Here is an 18,088-nt window from a genome sequence, read left to right on the forward strand (position 1 = left end):
AGTTTGTGCACGCGCGTGACAGCAACTATGTTCCCATTCGGATAGTCACGTATGATTCGACGAGTTTCCCGAGTTTTATATCTCGACTACTGGTATGAAGGCGCCTGTTCCACGCATGTATAGCCACACTTCTATGGACGATGGAGGTGGACGAATGGTGGGGAGAAAAGAGGCCATGATGGAGACGGACTATCCAGTGACGGATACACAGGATTCCTTGATACTGATTTCAAAATATTTTTCCTCATTTCTTATTTTCTGATACTTGACAAAAATTGTACCTCGTGGACTAAAAAATATGATAAGCATAGTAATATCACTATTTGAGGTTAACTATGTGTGACATTTATTTTTAATGTTTGCTTTATTTTACGAACGTGTTTTGCAGATATTACACATTATTGCATTGAGGAATATCTTAACGTCGGTATATGACATTATAGTGAGCTACAGGTTAGGATGCTCATGGTATGATTGGAGATCTGTTTGAACAGTTGTCGATAATTCGTTTTCATTATTTGATCATTTAATATTCATTCAAATGGAAAACAGTATAGCAAGCTAAGTGATAAAGTATGCAAAACAAAGCGAAAAATAGAATACGTTAATTGGCACTTCTCTTCATAAAGAAATGTAATTCACGAATTAATCTTTAATACGCAGAAACGATAATCTAATATTTTTCCGCCAACAATACAAATATTTCGACTTCCATAAAAGATTAGGCTTGTCCCCCTTCTAAGAATATTCCTTTTTTATTCTACAAATCGATAAAAATCAATATCGATACTGTATCTGGTATCAGTTAATTTTCATAATCTCTGTCGAGATATATATTATAGATATATATATATATATATATATATATATATATATATATATATATATATATATATTCGATAAGATTTAACTCATTTATGTCATCAAAAAAATATTTCTTCGTTAATCGTATATTTCCATCGTGGTCGAAATTTATTTATTATCGTTATCACATGAAAATTTCTAAAACTTCCCATTATACTCCGCAATAATTCATCTCCCATACAAAAAATTTTCAGACTTCTATCTAAATCAGTTTCTCATAATTCAAATTTATAAATTCGTAATCTTCGTTATTTTTTGCAAACGATTCACGTCATTCAGTTATAGTTCCATAAATCATGAATTAATCACGAATCATAGTAAGCCAAAATCGAAATTGACAATGAATTATCTTACGAAAATGAACTCAGTCTTGCGTCGATTGCTGCCGTGGGTTCTGCGTCGCGCGTTGCGGCACTGGGCCGCGGCCAAGTTGGTGGGGGTAGGCGGCCGCGATAGTGGGGGCTTGAGAGAACCAAGGAAGTCAGGGTAGGAGAGGACTCGACCGAAAGGTGAACGCACAGTGCACGAGATAGAGGCTCGACTTCTCAAGGGCGAAAAGGTCAGCCGATTCTGCGCCCACAAATTCGGCGAAACGATTGCATCACGTGGATCTCCTAGATGACGCTGTTACACGAAAATTTGCACTGTTTCATCGTCCATACCCGCGATAAATTATTACTTATCATCGGGATTAATTATAACTGCCCTGGGAAACGATTTTTCTTGCGATCTATATTCACCAATGGTCAACTTCAATTCTCCGTTTCTTTAACATCTGTTGCATGGAATAACAAAATAGTTGCATCACAAACCCTTTTAAGCTAGGGGAAGCATATATAGTTTTATTCTTTAAATCTCCGTTCCTATTCTTTATTTTAATTTAAGGTTAGGACGATATTTATCCTCTTTCTTTCTTTGTTTACGTTGGATAAAATAAATTGCAAGATTTATTTTAAGAATTATTAGAAGATTATTTTAAGATCTTTGTAACTAAAATAAATTTTTCCTTTGGCAAATAAGTGGCCATATTGAGCCTGTTTTATCGTCGACTTTAAAAACATTGCGGTGTAGACATAAAATCAGTGAAATTACTATCTGCGATGTCAAATATTGCACATGTGGCGTAATTATAAATCACGCGTTCAAATAAATGTCATTCGTTTAACTATTGATGAAACAAAATTATTGCAGCCATATATCGGTAGTGCTTCGTATTGTTTAACCTTCATTCGCTGGAAGGTTACCGAGCTTAGGAACATTTTTTCGCGTTCGCTTTATCGGAAGATCTCGCGTCTCGCCGGAAATCGATAACCAACACTATCGGCGGAACGATACGACGATTAAACATATTTCGAGCATCTCCATCCGCCACATTATTAACGCTCGAGCATCGAGATTACGCGTGACGATAGCACGTGCAACATTTTCAAGATATCCGTAATTAAACCTGGAAACGCGTAATCTAAGGAGGCATTCGCATACCATCAACAAGTCAACGTTTTCACCGTCCAAATACGGTTTCACTTGATGGTATTTGTACGCGTAACACGTTGACGTAACACGTTCATCGCTCTTATGCAGCCTGACTCATTATCGGAACAGTGTCCTTGCATTATGGTCATCCTGTGAACATTATCGCTTCTGTCACGCACGTGAGATACTTCCGCTCATTATACGTACATATATATATGTACCCACATGCACACATACACACACACAGATATATAATATACGTACACACATGTACACAAATATATAACTCAAAGTGTAAATTCTTAGTTTTATTCGAGACGACAGCCAATAGCACATGTTTTTGGTTCGTCATTGGTAGTAGAGTCATCTATGAAGTGTTCATGTAAAACTGAAAAATTTGTGTCAACAATGTTCAACAATACAGGATTACGTTACATTTATTGGAGATATAGACCGTGGTGGCGCTAGTGAGTTAAATGAAAAGTCGTCTTAAGACTGCCTTACAAGGTTTACATGTGAAAGGGTTAAAGAGGTTTTTAAAGAAGAAGGTTTTTCAGAATGATGACCTTGACAGTGTATTTCAAAGCCTTCGAAATGAAGGAGTTTTCCCTAATGTAAATATTCGAAAAATTTATTTAGATATTTTGGAAAATTTTGTATGGTTTTGAAATATGACAGAAAGCGCGCCATTTTTGAAACCATCGATACAACTGTAGAAAATGAGGATGGTAAAATTGTTTGCGATGAATCGTGAATTGAAGAATTTCTCCGAGTCACGATTATTAGCAAGTTTCTCGACGATTCGTTGGAAACTCGCTTGATAATTGCTTAATTAACATTCCATTTGTGATGCAGGTTTTATGATACAAGTTTTAAAAAGAGTTTCATTTTCGAAACATGTGTAGATTTCCTCATATTCGCATAATTAATCCTCTTTCAAATGAAATATTCTCAAAGCTTTCAATTTTCAAACTGGCAGCAAATATCCCTGCAATTTTTTCTTCAAAATTCTCCTTTTTGAAAAATTCCCTAGATCACGAATTATTCTTGCGAAGAAAGCTTTCACAAAATACTTTCCCTGGAATTTTTCTCAAGCCATTCGAAGTTATTCGGGTAGATTCGTTCTTTATTTTCAAGGAAAATCGCGAAAATCGTTTCAAAACGTTTTCTTTTAAAGGATATCGACAAAGGAATTCTCGTGCTTTAAACGCCAACGCTTCGTTCATTCGGATCTCCCCAATTCCCCAGAGAATCCGTTCCAGTGAGGAAAAACCGCGTGTCAAAGAAAGCTTTCGTGCAAACGAAAGAGGGTTCAGTGAAACGCGATGTTGGTAAACAACGCGAGTTAGAAAAGAACTTAAAGACGATAAGAAAAATTCAAAATTCGCGCGGAATTCTTTCATCTTTCATTTGTCATAAAATCGCCATTAGGACCTAAATTCATTACAAAATCTATTTTTGAGGTATAAAAAACGGTTAAGAAAGAAAAATTGAGAAGATTATAACATTTTCCATAATTTTAATAATTCCCTAGAAATACGAAATTAGATATAGGGACATGGAAAATACAGTTTGGCAGCAATGTTTTCGAACGTGGTTTTATTAGGAGAGATAAGAGGGTAATGTATATCGTAAATTCGCTTGAATGACATGAAAGGGAGGCCCTGAGTATCAACATGTTTTTAAATAGAAGATTCTAGGGTTCTAAATATTTTGGGAACACGGTACATTTGGGTAGACGCTATTTAAAAACAACATGATATTTTTATATTGCAATTTCAGTGAATTTAAAGATGTAGAGGGTTAATATACAGGCAGAAATTTTTAATGAAATTAAAAAATAAAAATTTTGTAACCACCTGTACCCCGTAGTTCTAATTACATTATTACTGAACACCAAACTTTTACTAACTCAAGCATCCTTTCAAATTAAACTACATTCATATAAAACGAAGATTTTTCACACAAAATTCAATATTTCTTTCAATATCCTACCTTAAATTTTCCCTTAATAATTTTTTAAAATCTTTACCACTGATGCGGTAAAGAAATTGTCATAACCTATAAAAACATCTATATAATCTTACTAATTCAATATCATCAAACGAAACAATATTTCCTTTGACATTTTTATTGTAAACTTCGTCCCTAAAAAGAGAAAAAGAAAAAGAAAAAGAAAAAGAAAAAACAAAAAATAAAAAAAGAAAATTAAATTCGTGTAGTCACTCGGATCACTCGACTCCCAATCGAACGTAACCCGCGCTAAGCTCTCGGATCAATTCTCGTGATACCCAAACCTATATATTTCCACCCACGCTCTCTTCTCACCGTCACGCGTATAGCTGATACTTGAAATCGATTAAAAAGGCGACGACCGAACGATGGTTAAAAATTATCGTGCAATCGTCACGTTGCAACGAAACAGGCGCGTGCGATCGTTTAAGGTTTAAGCTTTAAGAATGATGCAACAACCAGCTGACTGTCGGGGGAACAAACGCTGTCATGCGATTGGTCGGCTGCGGGGGCTCGCATGGTCGATCCCTCCTGCTTGACGTCACGAGTTATTTCTCCGTGAAACGGAACGCGGGCCACTTTGCAAGGACACGTGGCATTTCAATGAAGAACCGTCTTTTCTCGTCGTTACAAAGCTTACGAGGGTCTTTCAAGTGTTATTATTTGTTTGAAATAGAAAATTATTGGAAACGCAAGGAATTGATTTATTAATTTAATTAAATACGAGTGGAGTGATTGACGTCTCGAGTGAAAGGAAGTTGTTTCGTAACGTGACACTGTAGTTATAGGAAGAAGCAAACGGGAGAGGGGGAAGGAGAAAGAGGAAGGGAAAGCACGGCTGAAGGTGGGGACAATATGAAGGCAGTTTTCAATGTCGCGGCTCGTCTGGAAAGGAAACTGACTCTTTGCATTAACATTGGAACTACCAGCGGGATCAAAATGACCTTTTACACTCTCTTTCTTTCAGTTTTTAGTTTTCTATTTGATCTTATATGTGTTATATTTTTCTGTTCCAGTTTTTATTTTAATTTAACCTCTTTACACTAGGAGTCGGTAAAATCGTAAGTAAAAATTGGTAATTCAGGTCGGTAGCAATTCGTAATCGAAATTTACGAATACAATCGATTTTAAAGGAGCTGAATTGTTTCGTGAGTAACAGTGGTAAAAGCTGCTACGATAAGACATTTTTTTAATCGGATTAGAAAAGTTTTATATTACGATAAAACGATTCGAACGCAATTTCTTTTATCTGATACCCTTTATCCATTCTACGAACGTAATGTCAATAAAGTTAGTCACGATATCGCGAACGATAAAATGGTATCGTCCTTTCTCGAGTAAAGAAGGCGCGGACACGCCTTTTTTTTTTTTTTAATTATTTAATTAAGATCATTTTCCAGATTCAATTAGAGAATTGTGATAAACGGAAATCAAATTATAAAATGTGAAATAATTCAGTTTAAAAATAATGATAACGACAGGTTAAAAAACATAGAGGTTAACAATGGTCATAATGTATTTTAATTATGAATAGTATATTAAATATTACACATAGCAATAAAATACATTTTTTTATACTACTTTTTTGTTTCATTTCATATAATTTCTTAAATCTTCTAGCTATTGTTTATATATTTTAATGATAAAATTCATGGTATCCTAACCGAGTTGATGGTAAAATCATTCGTTTTTTTTCTCCTTACGAATTGACGTTAGTGTAATTGCTGACGTTTAATGATAATTTTGCAGATAATACACGGTATAGAAATAGCAATTTTCCGGGAAATAAACCGCGGAGAATTTGTGCATTTCATTCTCGTGAAGCAGATTTCGTCATCGACCACGGAAGAATGCGATCAGAGAGCGGAAACGTGTGCGGCATCACGCATCTTTCTTTCCCCTCCATCCTAGACACGTGTGCGCCCTGAGCTAGTTTTAGAGGGAAGATACGTTCCTAACGCCACGTAACGCCTTCGAACCTTTGTATACTTGTATCTCAGCGTACAATTGTTCAATTTCGTTCAAATTTATAATATGCATTTCAATTATTTTTCACTATATAATTCTATATCCTATAACTATATTACTATCAAATTATAGATCTAGAAGGTCGGCAATTTAAAATTCTATAAATTCCAATATTTGAATTTGGCGATTTTAAAATTCGAAATTTTGAAATTATTACGAAATATTTAAATAATTTTCTGCGTTTCTTTTTACCATTTTATTTTACTTCTACTTATTATCGATTACTCATTAAGTCGGTAGTATTATTCATATCAACTCAAGATTTCCAAGTATTCATTGTTTTAATACTTTTCACGTGCAAAAATTTAATCATTTATTTTACTATATATATATATCATTATTCTACTGCATTTCATTTTTGACACGAAGTAATATACGAGAAAAATTAAAATTAATTAATTAAAAGTAATATGCGAGACAAATTTTATTTAGAATTTTCTTTTTTTATTTTTTGAATCACCACCAAGGGGTTACAGTGATATCAGTCTACTGTCATTATGGTTGTCAGGATAAATCAAGAAACGGCCTGTGCATGACATTTCGATGTTACTTCCGATAATTTCATTTGTCACGGTAAAAATCGTTTGATATTTTCCACGTAAAACGTTTACCTGTATTCCCCTTAACGAATTCAATCTGAATTATTAATGATTTAAAAAGAATTCTATCTTGCCACGAATCGGTACGAAAATAAATGGCAATTTCGCCACGATTTCCATGAAAACCAGCCTTTAAGCCGCTTTTCGTGACGTGCAGAGACAGGAAGTCGCATGAAGCAACATCTTGTAAACCTGCCACAACTCTTATCGATCCATCCATTGCGAAACGATCTATCGATTACGATTCGCGAGTAATTATACTTCGGATTGTGGAAACTGTGATTTACCGGGAGCATAAATTTAATTACCGAAATTACCGATACATCGATCCTTTGCAATAAAAGCTACGATATTATGATAATACTATGATAATGCTATAACAATACTATAATTTACCTACTTCTTTACTATCACTGCGTGGACTGAATTAAAATGAACTTTCAAAAGATATTATGAGACATGATTAGAGAGAAATGACACGAGAGATGATATGATTATGTAACCCAACTTATCTCCTGCAAATAATACAGGGTGTCCCAAAAGAACGTATGCACACTTTAATACCTTATTCTTTCTAATTTATTTGTACTATTAATCTGTAATCCATCTAAATATATACTGTTTTTATAATCACGTAAAGTGTGTATACATTATTTTGGGACACCCTGTATTTCAACATAATATGTATCGCATAATCAAAAATCCATGTTGGAGCCATGGGCACACCATGTAAAATACACGTGACAGTCAACGTGTTAATTATTATTAATTAAAAAATGTCCAATACCCAAAGAATAATCGAGGGTTCAAAAAATTTTAATTTTTCTATTTTAATAAATTGAAATTACAATTTTCCACATTTTTTAGTTCGATACTTTTAAGAACGTTGAATTCACTGTTAAAGGAATCTGTATATCTACTTAACCAGTTAACGTCCAGGTACGTAATATCACGTTGACAAACCCTAGTGAAAAAGAGCACATCCGTAATGTTAGGGGCGTGCCCTTTCAATGTTCCCTTTTTTCATAGTTTTTATTCAAACATTTAATTTTTCCAGATATTTTTTTAATGTAATAATATTGTATTCAGTGAAACTTTTTTTCATAATTTTCATTTAAACATTTAATTTTTCTAGATATTTTTTAACATAATAACAATGTTTTAAATTTCGAAATGATTTTAAAATTTGAAATTTTGGAATTATTACGAGATATTTAAATAATTTTCTGCATTGTTTTTATCTTTTTATTCAACTCCTTTTGCATAGTTTTCATTTACACACTTAATTTTTCTAGATATTTTTTTAACATAATAACAATGTTTTAAATTTCGAAATGATTTTGAAATTCGAAATTTTGAAATTATTACGAGATATTTAAATAATTTTCTGCATTGTTTTTACCTTTTTATTCAACTCCTTTTGCATAGTTTTCATTTACACACTTAATTTTTCTAAATATGTTTTTAATATAATAATATTGTTTTCAATGAAAGTTTTTAAAAAATTAGAAAACAAAATTATTGTTCTTTTACCCATTTCGTGTTTTTAAATAGGAATTTTAAGCGGTTAAAGATCGGGTTTTAATTCAGATTTCGATCATTATGATAGGGAAAGTCACGGGGGAAATGCCTAATCGCGTAAAATCCCGAGTCAACCGGTGTTATTTTTAAACGATTATGTGGACCGGAAGTGAGTGGAAAGATGAATGGAGCGAGGTCGAGAACGAGGATTTGCACAAATTCTATCGGCAGCCCTGGTCGAAACGTATCTACGTGTCCAGGCTCACGTCATCATCTCCTTGGAATTCTATGAATATTTTCTCTTTTGGAACACGCCTGACCCACGAGACCAGGGCTCCTACTTCAGTAGTGCCTCCGTTTGCATGGCAAACGCGAATGATGTACCAACAATGGCGGCAGTGAAAGCGAGGAACTAAATTTCGGACTATCTCTGGCCGAAGTCGTTATGTTTCTTATCGATACCTTTTAACGGAGGAATTAATTCCATAATTAATTATTAATTAATTATTAATTAAGTCTGGACAGTTTGATAAAAATATTTGTCCTTGAAAGATTACTATTTTTTGGAGGATAATAGAATTATACGATTGGGAATGAAAATTCGTATTTTTATAGAAAATATTATACATAAGGAAGACAAAAATAATTTATATCCTATATTTCATGTGCTATATGTAAATTTTACATTTCTATATTTTGTATCATAATATTAATATTATGTATTTTATGCGTAAAATAATACAAATTTATTTGAATATATATTATTTGATATTATAAAATATTATATATCAAGTACCAAATAATATATATTCCAATAAATTTTAATATTTTATATCCTATATTTCATATACAGAATAATAAAAATTTATTTAAAATTAATATAAAGTAATAAATCGTATAACAATTAACACGTAGAATTATTTAATTTTGATACATCGCACAGTGGTACATTATTTTAAATTTGATATATCAATTAATATCGAGCTTCGAAATTTTATGAAATGGCGACTGAAGGGCGCCTCTCGAGTGCAAAGAATTAAAATTTATTTTTCCTTATATATCTTTATTAAAATCGCAAATGCAGCTTCCAAAGCCGATCAAATATTCGAGTGGTACAAACGATTGCGTAATTCTTTATGTTCACGAAGGGAGGTGGAAGTGGAAATACGAGTGGAATAAATTTCCAACGGTTTGTTTGAGGTTAGATCAACGTGGCTGGCGAAATGATAAATGGCAAGACCGATATCCGAGCTGCTGGAAAACGTGAATGAAGCAAATCCATTCGACCTCTAATGAAATTTATGTCTTTGGAACACGACGTGCGTTCGAATAAACCGCGAAACTGCGTCTCGAGGTGATAAGAAGTTGCAAACATCTCGATTTCGGATCGAGGCTGCAGTCGAGAAATTGAGATATCTTCGAACGATAAGAGAAGGATCGAGGATGTTTAGAATTCTGCGAGTGATTTATGCCGCGAGTAGTTCGGCTACTAAGTCAGAAGATTTACATCATGGCTCTACTTAAGGTGCCGTATACAGACATCAGCGACGTTCAACTGACGACTGGCCCGTATCACCGCGCGCGTATCAGCACGTACTCGTAATGGCAGTTAAAAGGATTTTCACGACAAAAGTAAAACTTGTTAAGAATATAATGAACCGATGTAGATGAGATGCTCCCAAAAGGGATAAAACGTGATAGAATAGAATCAGCAACTGGTAATGGAAAAAGTCAGTTCGCGGATTATTCCGCGCTCGGTGATAGGCGACAGTATAAAAGGGATAAAACGTGATCGAATAAAATCAGCAACTGGTAATGGAAAAAAAGCCAGTTCGCGGATTATTCCGCGCTCGGTGATAGGCGACAGTCGTGGCTCGCGGAATATTACGCGCTCGGTGATAGACGGCTGTCGTGGCTCGCGGAATATTCCGCGCTTGGATGCAAATGGGTTAACTCTGCCCTCGAGAGGCGACTCTTAGTCGTCATTTAACCGTTCGAGTCCCAAGCAGCGCGAACGCGTTATTCAGATTTCATGTCGAGAAAACCGAGCACATTTCGAATATTCTCGGCAGCTGACGGTGTGTCATCGACTGTCGAAGTCAAAGCGTTATCGCGCCACTTGGCCATTTATCGCCATAATATAAACGAGGCGCTATCGCGCCGCTTGGTTCTTCTCGTACCCACTTGGAGGCAGCACGGTCGCGCTGCTTGGGATTCCTCGACAGTGTTCTTTCAAAACCCTCTGAGACTCAAACGGTTAACCTATACGGTTAAATAACCGGTGAATAAAAAGCAGTAGAATTTTACGAAAATTGAATAATGAGGAAGAATTGAAACATTAAAAAATTGACTTCAAGTATTTCAAATACTGAAAGTACTTCAAATCCCAAAGAAGTGGAAGAATAAACTGCTAGTCTATGACAAGGAAAACCAATGTAATATGTGCAACGGTCTTCTAACGATGACAGGAAACATAGAAATATCATTTTCAATTAGCAGCTTAATTAATCAACGAGTTACAGCAGCTGACAAAAATAACATCTCTGAGCAACTCCGCTCGCTGAACAAACTCGTGTTAACCTAACTCCATTTAAGGGGCACTAATCTAGAGGTCAATCTTTTAGCTGCTGTTTGCGATTTTTTTTTAAGAACCATAAAAAGATTATCGTGTCGGGATTTGTGACATGTTTTTGATCTATACTTAAGGAGTATACGCTATTTTTTTCAGGAAGAAATATAGAAAATTGTCGAAGATACATCTAGTTTAGTAGTGCCCTTTCAATTCAATGTGTTTCGTTTCGAAAGTCCTATATAAACTCATAATTCCACGAAGCAATCACAAGTTTGTGGAAGCATGAAAATTATTTGCAAGAAAAATAACGGATCTCGTGGGGCATTTTTCCACGTTCGATTTCGAACCCATTGTCAGTGAACTCGTTAATTAAAATCCAACTTTTATCGTTAATTAAACCTGTGCAGGAGAAAACTTTCTTGACGTAAAGAAGCAAAGTGAAAGCTTCGAAGCTATTACGAAAACGACGATAATTTCTTCCATTAAGTTAAACATAAATCATCGATGAATATGAGTTATAGAATTATTTTGTACAGAATTATATTATTCGAATTTTTCGAATATTTAGAATTTTAAAATGGCGACTTGGAAGAATCGAGTGCAATGGCGTAACACTAGAAGTACCTAATTACAGAATTATTTTATACAGAATTATAGTATTCGAATTGTTAGTATCGATCTTTCAAAATGGCGATCTGAAAGAATGGAGTACAATGGCGTAACACTACTGGTACTTAATTATATAATTATTTTGATGAGAATTATATTATTGGAGCTGTTAGTATCGATTATTGATTTTTACAATTTTAAAATGGCGACTTGGAAGAATCGAGTGCAATGGCGTAACACTAGAACTACCTAATTACTTAATTATTTTATACAGCATTATAGTATTCGAATTATTAGTATCGATCATTGATCTTTACAATTTTAAAATGGCGGCTTGGAAGAATCGACTGCAATGGCGTAATACCAAAACTACCTAATTACGGAATTATATTATGTAACTTATTAATATCGATCATTGATCATTACAACTTTAAAATGGCGTCCTGGAAGAATCGACTGCAATGGCGTAGCACTAGAACTACCTTATCTTTGCAGTTGCCTTTAGCAAAATTACAAAATTATATTATTTAATTTGTTAGTACCGATCATCGATCTTTACAATATTAAAATGGCGACTTGGAAGAATCGACTGCAATGGCGTAAGACTAGAACAACCTTATCTTCGCAGTTGCTATTGCCAAACTAAATATCAATTTTAATTCCAATATGATCGTAATTATGCTCGTTTACTTTCATCGTACTGCTTCGATTATCATCGATAATGTATATCATATTTCGATACTCACTAGAGGTCGATAGTTCCAGTGTCAAAGCATGAAAATTCAACCTGAGCCGGTGTTACCCGAGCTCCAATCTGCACATGAGATACGATAAGGAATCCTTATCTTCGTGACGCGGCTAATTAACATCGAACAGGGAAGTTTTGTACTCGCGATAGCGTATCCGCTCGCGCGAGTAGAATTCCCCATTCTTCTTCCTCTCTCCTATTTCCTGCGACTCTCCGTTTCCGTTTCGCGAGAATCATAGTGATCACATAACGAAACGTGCACGTGAATTACGTAAGGTGTAATTCGAGTGTCATTTACTGAGCTATCTGCATATTTCCCTGCCATTACAGATTCATTTTCAAAAATTACAGACTCTGATTCCTCGACTTTTTATAATTCCTTTAATTTTTCTATTCGAAAGAGAATCCATTCGCGCGTTGATTAAATTTTCTTTAAAAAATTCGAAATTTCTAAATGAAATTATGTTATTCAAGAAAAAGAGATTTCATTAAATAGAATTATTTAATTATTCTCTAAGAACACTGAAATAAGGAAAAAAATTTGAGGTAGTTTTAAATACTAAAAAATACGTGGCTATATTTTTTTAATAAATTATTCGTTGGAAAAAAGAAATTCGAAAGAGGATTTCACGGTGTATGTAAAAATAAGAAATTCGAGATAAAAGCGAATTAAAATAGGTAGAATGAATATGCATGAACTCGGGATCCATTTAAAAATTCTTTTAGCAAGAATGAAAAATATTACGTACGTGCAATTAGTAAATTATTTTAGATCGATTTAAAATATTAATTATATCAATTTTGCAGTAGAATCTTATCTAACCTATCTACTTTTATCAAACGATTTCGTTTAATAACAGTATTTACTTGACAAAATAATTTACACGTGTTGATTGAAGATTCTAAAAATTTTTTAATTTTTTCGCAGGAAGAATCTTTTTTCAAAAGGATTGTCATTATTTCACTCTATGTTTGAATTATTGCATCGAAATATTTTTCAGATTCGAAGAAATCGAGTTGCAATGCTACGAAGTTGCTCGAACGTTTCAAATGTCGCGCGCTAAAATGGCGGAATCAATTTTAAAGCGTCAACGTCCGCGAGACTGTCTGCCATTTTCTTTCACATATAAATGGATATATTATCCCTCTGAGAAACTGTTTCCTATACTTTCACGTTTATTTTACGTTTATTTTAGGTTTATAAATTCGTGCACCACCAAAGAAATGAAATATAAGATAAATATTAATTTTTCTTCCGCCATTTTGATTTTCTCGAATCCCTTTTTCACCGAATTTCCATTTACACTTTACCGAGGTGGTAGAAATCGAGGACCAGTTATAAAGGAGATTTGTAAATTACTTAATTGCCTTTTTTGACACGATTGGCACACACATTTCCTCCTCGTTGTGCTTCTTGCAACATGGCCGACGAACGACCACGGTTACTGGCTGAAAATTCATAGTAACGTCAACCTCCCCGCTATAGTTCTCAACCCTATCGAGCTGTTTCAAAATGAAATTTCGTGATTTACCAAATTCTCCCCAGGGCCGTATCCGTGCTCCATATTTTCGGGGGCAAAATTCGACTGACTTATGGAAATTCTTTAATTGACATTTCCGATAAAATGACACTTCTGGAGGGATCTGAAATTCGTCTAGATCGATTCGAATTATGATATCTATACAGTGATAATAGCGTCCAAGAATTGGAAAATTAATTGACGAAATTTGTAGCATTTTTTAAATATTTTTATTATACCATTTTATTTATTTATTTCCTTTTTCGACGTGACTTTTGGAATTACCATTTCTTGGATCTGAAATTCGTCTAGATCGATTCGAATTACGATATCTACAGGGATAATAGCATCGAAGAGCTGGAAAATTAATTTGTATCCTTTTCTTTTTATATTTTTGTCATACTTATTTATTTATTTATTTATTTTTTTAAAATCGATTTTGGAATTATCGTTTCTTTGTTATTTTAGACCAACACGCGTTAAAATGGAGGCTCGAGCATGACGTCAAACGATGCTTCTAAATTTACCATTTTATTACTCGAGACGAGATAAGGACACTTAAAAGAATTGTTTAATTGAACTTTGTTCAGATTATTAAGATTATGGGTTTTATCTGTGCTGAACAAGGTTCAAGTAAAATTGCCTAGCTTAGGAATTGGGATAAACAGGTTAATACGTGTGTATCACTGTCATGATAAACTATTATGGTAAATTATTTTGAACTCGGCGGAATTTTCGAAATGACAGTAATACCGATTGAAAATAATCACGAATATTTTTGTGCACCCTTTTCTATCGGAAAATGGTACTTTGTTAATGGTAAATTGACGAATTGTCGTTAGTTTTCGTTGAAAATGGAAAGGAAATGGTCTGTATAGGTGAATCATCGATGTCGATGCAGTACCCGACACGGAATTATTTAAACGTCGATGGGACGAGAATAAACCAGATTCAAACTACGTAACGACAATCTGGCGCTATAGTTCTCCTGCCAATGTAATTTTGTTTAAATAAAGAGCTTCAAGGTTCACCGCACTACTTATTCTGTGACGACGCGGAATTTTGGCACGACCCGATTCTCGGACAGTGCATCATTGTAAATAATTTCTAAGCAACAACTAGGCTACATCATTGTAACATAACACGGCTTGGTCCACGTGTCGTCGTGTCCGAAATTAAACGGGAAAAGATAAGAGAATATAATTACTGGCTGATTCCGAGAAGCAGAAATTATCAATGCTTCGAATCGAGGTGTCAATTTTAATTATCCTTCTCTGAATTCTTCGTAAAAATATTTCGATGAAAATAGATCGAAATATATCTGAAATTTCTTTTGTGAATGTAATAAAAAAAAATAATTCGGATAAGATATATTTCTTTTGTAAATATTTTGCAATTGTCAATTCTTCGAATCAAAGTGTCAATTTTAATTATCCTTCTCTGAATTCTTCGTAAAAATATTTCGATGAAAATAGATCGAAATATATCTGAAATTTCTTTTGTGAATGTAATAAAAAAAAATAATTCGGATAAGATATATTTCTTTTGTAAATATTTTGCAATTGTCAATTCTTCGAATCAAAGTGTCAATTTTAATTATCCTTCTCTGAATTCTTCGTAAAAATATTCCGATGAAAATAGATCGAAATATATCTGAAATTTCTTTTGTGAATGTAATAAAAAAAAAATAATTCGGATAAGATATATTTCTTTTGTAAATATTTTGCAATTGTCAATTCTTCGAATCAAAGTGTCAATTTTAATTATCCTTCTCTGAATTCTTCGTAAAAATATTCCGATGAAAATAGATCGAAATATATCTAAAATTTCTTTCGTGAATATAACAAAAAAAAAAAAAATTTGGATAAAAATATATTCTTTTTGTAAATTTTTTGACATCTTATGGCGACCCTAAAAGTTTTTAATTAAGTATATCCATAATATTATCGCTGGATCTCGATGTTTTCTTTTATGGTAATAGCTATCTCAGTTTCGATCTTTTCCATTTTTAATGAAATAATTTTTTCATAGATATTTTTTTATCGATGTACTCAGACACATGTACTAATTCGAAAACGAATATTATTTACTTTACCTACCGAGTACGAATTCGACAAGATCGTCTCGTATCTACCTATCTAAAATAAATATATTTCCACTTACAAATCGCGAAATAACCGTTTCATAATCATCCGCAATTCGCAATTCAGTAGTAATAAACCTTCTAATACCTTCTACGCCATAGTAAAATAAAAGAGACCGACGATAAATCACATAATTTTGTACTATTAACAAACCTGCCAAAAATGAACATACATGCACACATGCATCGCATAATCGATATATAATTGGTATAAAACATCCAATTATACAGTGCATATCCCTATCTGAACACTAATCGTCCTAATTCATCCTAATCCACCAATATTAAACCCCATTGTTGATTAAAATAAATTTACCAATAAAATAATATTAAAATTAAATTACGTTAATTCAACATTGAAAAACAAAATATTTTCTAAAAATTTAGGTTCCAAACAAATCTACGTTTCTATCAAAAGAGAATATATATACATACATCCATATGCAAACACCAATTACCCAAACACACCCCTATTCACCTAATTCTCTAATTCGGATATTCGTTATGTTATTAAAATTTAATTAACGTTACTTTAATAATTGGAAACAAAATATTTTGGAAAAAATACACCCTAAGCAACCGAACATTGCTATTGTAGGTACATACTGTATGTACTAGTACATACACACATGCAACCACTACAAGCCTATAAGAATCGACTTGTTTGCTTCAGCTCGAATGGCTGACACGATTCCGGACCACCTGGTTATCAAAAACGAAAAAACCAAAAAGCATCTTAATTAGTACGAATACAGCTATAGCACGAGCCACCGAAACAGCGAAATTTCGAAAATTAAAAAAATGGCGGCATTTTGAATTTCAGATATCGATTTTCCTCGTGCTTCGTCCTTCGGGTGGTAAAAAAAAATAGAAAAAAGCGTCAGATTTTGAAATCCGCGGTACACACGATAAAGGCACATCCAGTGAAGATTTCCTCCAAATTTCGAGTCAATCGGTCAACTAAAACGCGAGATACCCCGTCAGCCAGTTGGAAAAACACGGTTTCGAGAAAAACGCGTTCAAAGTTTTCGTTACCCATTGTACGAGGCCTGTACTCTTCACTTCAAACCTCTATAACTTCGCTAATTTTACGAATTCCAACAAATCCTTTCACACGGATATTTTCGAAAGTGTGTACTTTGAGAAAGTGTAAAAAAAAAAAAATCGATTTTTTGAACCGGATTACGATACCGATCTTCCTCATCCACCTGACAACTAACTAACGTTAAATCAACGTTCGAAAATAAAATGAACAAAATATTACATATTAATATCAATATAATTATTATATAATATAATTAATATAAATATGAAATATTAATTGTTAAACAAAATGGAGGAAATAAATTGCAAAATGCATCCTAAACGAAGCAACCATCTTCTCAGAGATGAACATACCCGTATACATGTGCAAACACAAGCAACAACCCACCCTTATCCGCGTTAATCCCCTAACAGAGACCTAACCTAATTCGCAAGGAAAATACCAGCCAGCGAAACAAACACAGACCTGATCCCGAATCGCGTTGCACAGCATAATCCACGTCACACAGAGTGTCCCAGTGACCACTGAGAGTGACCACTGTGAGTGACCAGAGAGTTTACCTCGTCGAGCACTTCCGGCAGAGTGGCGGCCTCTTGCTCTGTCTGCTGTGCCTGCGCGTGCGATTCCGACTGCTTGCCATAGCACTTGCACATCCTACTGAACAGCGTCCTGTTCTTGGTCTTCATGTCCACAGCCTTGACCCAGTGATCCGGTTCCCTTCGGCGAGCGTGACGCAAAAAGAAGAGCAGAGCACCTGTTCCACCGGCCGGAAGCTACGTTCGACTGATCGTGACACCGGTCTCGTGGCCGATCTGTGTCTCCCGGCACATGGAGAGGATCCGTGAAGAAACGGGCAAGATAGCGTATCAACGGGCGAAAGCTAGGCTGCTCCTCCCGAGAGGGAAGTCGGCGCCATTGCGCCTGAGCGGAAGGCCGCCGGCACGGTCAAAGCG

The 18,088-nt window shown here is 34.3% G+C and overlaps 1 protein-coding gene across 3 annotated transcripts in view; it reads right to left on the reverse strand.

Moving 5' to 3' along the window:
• Nucleotides 1–18,088, reverse strand: part of Hex-A (Hexokinase A) — a 45,170-nt gene that overhangs the window by 20,429 nt on the left and 6,653 nt on the right. Inside the window, exon 1 of one of the 3 annotated variants that reach the window (XM_017906569.1) lies at nucleotides 17,696–17,961. The exons of 1 other annotated variant lie outside the window; for it this stretch is intronic. In XM_017906569.1, the coding sequence (XP_017762058.1) occupies nucleotides 17,696–17,821 (126 nt within the window). In that variant the 5' untranslated portion in view covers nucleotides 17,822–17,961. Of the gene's footprint in view, nucleotides 1–17,600; nucleotides 17,648–17,695; nucleotides 17,962–18,088 lie in introns of those variants that run through there. One more of the 3 variants, XM_017906571.1, reaches the window with a different exon arrangement.

This window comes from Eufriesea mexicana, unplaced genomic scaffold, assembly GCF_001483705.2.
Source record: "Eufriesea mexicana isolate 0111107269 unplaced genomic scaffold, ASM148370v2 scaffold5561, whole genome shotgun sequence".
NCBI lineage: Eukaryota > Metazoa > Arthropoda > Insecta > Hymenoptera > Apidae > Eufriesea > Eufriesea mexicana.